This window comes from Poecilia reticulata, unplaced genomic scaffold (genome assembly GCF_000633615.1).
Source record: "Poecilia reticulata strain Guanapo unplaced genomic scaffold, Guppy_female_1.0+MT scaffold_249, whole genome shotgun sequence".
NCBI classification, from domain to species: domain Eukaryota; kingdom Metazoa; phylum Chordata; class Actinopteri; order Cyprinodontiformes; family Poeciliidae; genus Poecilia; species Poecilia reticulata.
In genome coordinates, this window is record NW_007615034.1 from 52,334 (window position 1) to 53,195 (window position 862).

At 49.5% G+C, this 862-nt stretch overlaps 1 protein-coding gene across 2 annotated transcripts in view; it reads left to right on the top strand.

Annotated features, from left to right (window-relative positions):
- cyp7b1 (cytochrome P450, family 7, subfamily B, polypeptide 1) overlaps positions 1–862 on the top strand; it is an 8,547-nt gene that overhangs the window by 1,540 nt on the left and 6,145 nt on the right. For both annotated transcript variants that reach the window (XM_008402645.2, XM_008402646.2), the window contains exon 2: positions 1–144. This exon is cut by the window's left edge and continues 1 nt beyond it. In XM_008402645.2, coding sequence (XP_008400867.1) covers positions 71–144 — 74 coding nt within the window. In that variant the 5' untranslated portion in view covers positions 1–70. The remainder of the gene's footprint in view (positions 145–862) is intronic.

Sequence of the window (862 nt, forward strand, 5' to 3'; positions counted from 1 at the left end):
GCCCCTCCCTCCGTCGGATCAGAGTCCAGTCCCGTCCCGTCCCGGACCGAAGCGGAACCGAAGCGGAGCCATGTCCTTCCTGCTGCCGCTGCTGATCAGCCTCCTGCTCGGGCTGCTGCTCTGGATCCTCCGCGGCAGAACCAGGTCAGTTCTAACTGTCCGGGCCGGTTCGGTTCTGTAACTGGGTCCAGATAGATGAGTTGAATTCAGAACACAGAGAGGAAAAGTTCTGGAGCTCCATGTTTCCCTGACATGGAGGCGGGTCCTCAGAGTTCCTGGCGGAACCGCAGGTTCTGATCCAAAACTTTTCTATAGAGCTCCGAGCTTCATCATCATCATCATCATCATCATCGTCATCTTAAAGGGGAAGTCCCCGCATGGAGCCTGGCCGCCATGACTCGGTTAGAGGAACTGAGGCAGCAGCTAACGGTTCCCCAAAAGTTATAGATCTAGAGCTATAGATCAAAAGTTATAGATCTAGAGCTATAGATCAAAAGTTATAGATCTAGAGCTATAGATCAAAAGTTATAGATCTAGAGCTATAGATCAAAGGTTATAGATCTAGAGCTGTAGATCAAACATTATAGATGTAGTTATAGATCAAAAGTTATAAATCTAGAGCTATAGATCTAGAGTCAATGCACAGCTCCAACTGTTCCAGCTGTAAACTAGAGATCAGACTGACCTCTGACCTCTGACCTGACCCTTCGGTTCCTTCTAGCAGCTGCAGAACATTTCAGGCCCCGAAGACGAAACTCTGAGAGCAGAGAGACGAACCAGAAGCTGCAGCTGGAGACCTGAGTAGAACCAGGAGGGTGGAGACACCAGCTGGTTCTACACCACCTAGTTCTACACCACCTAG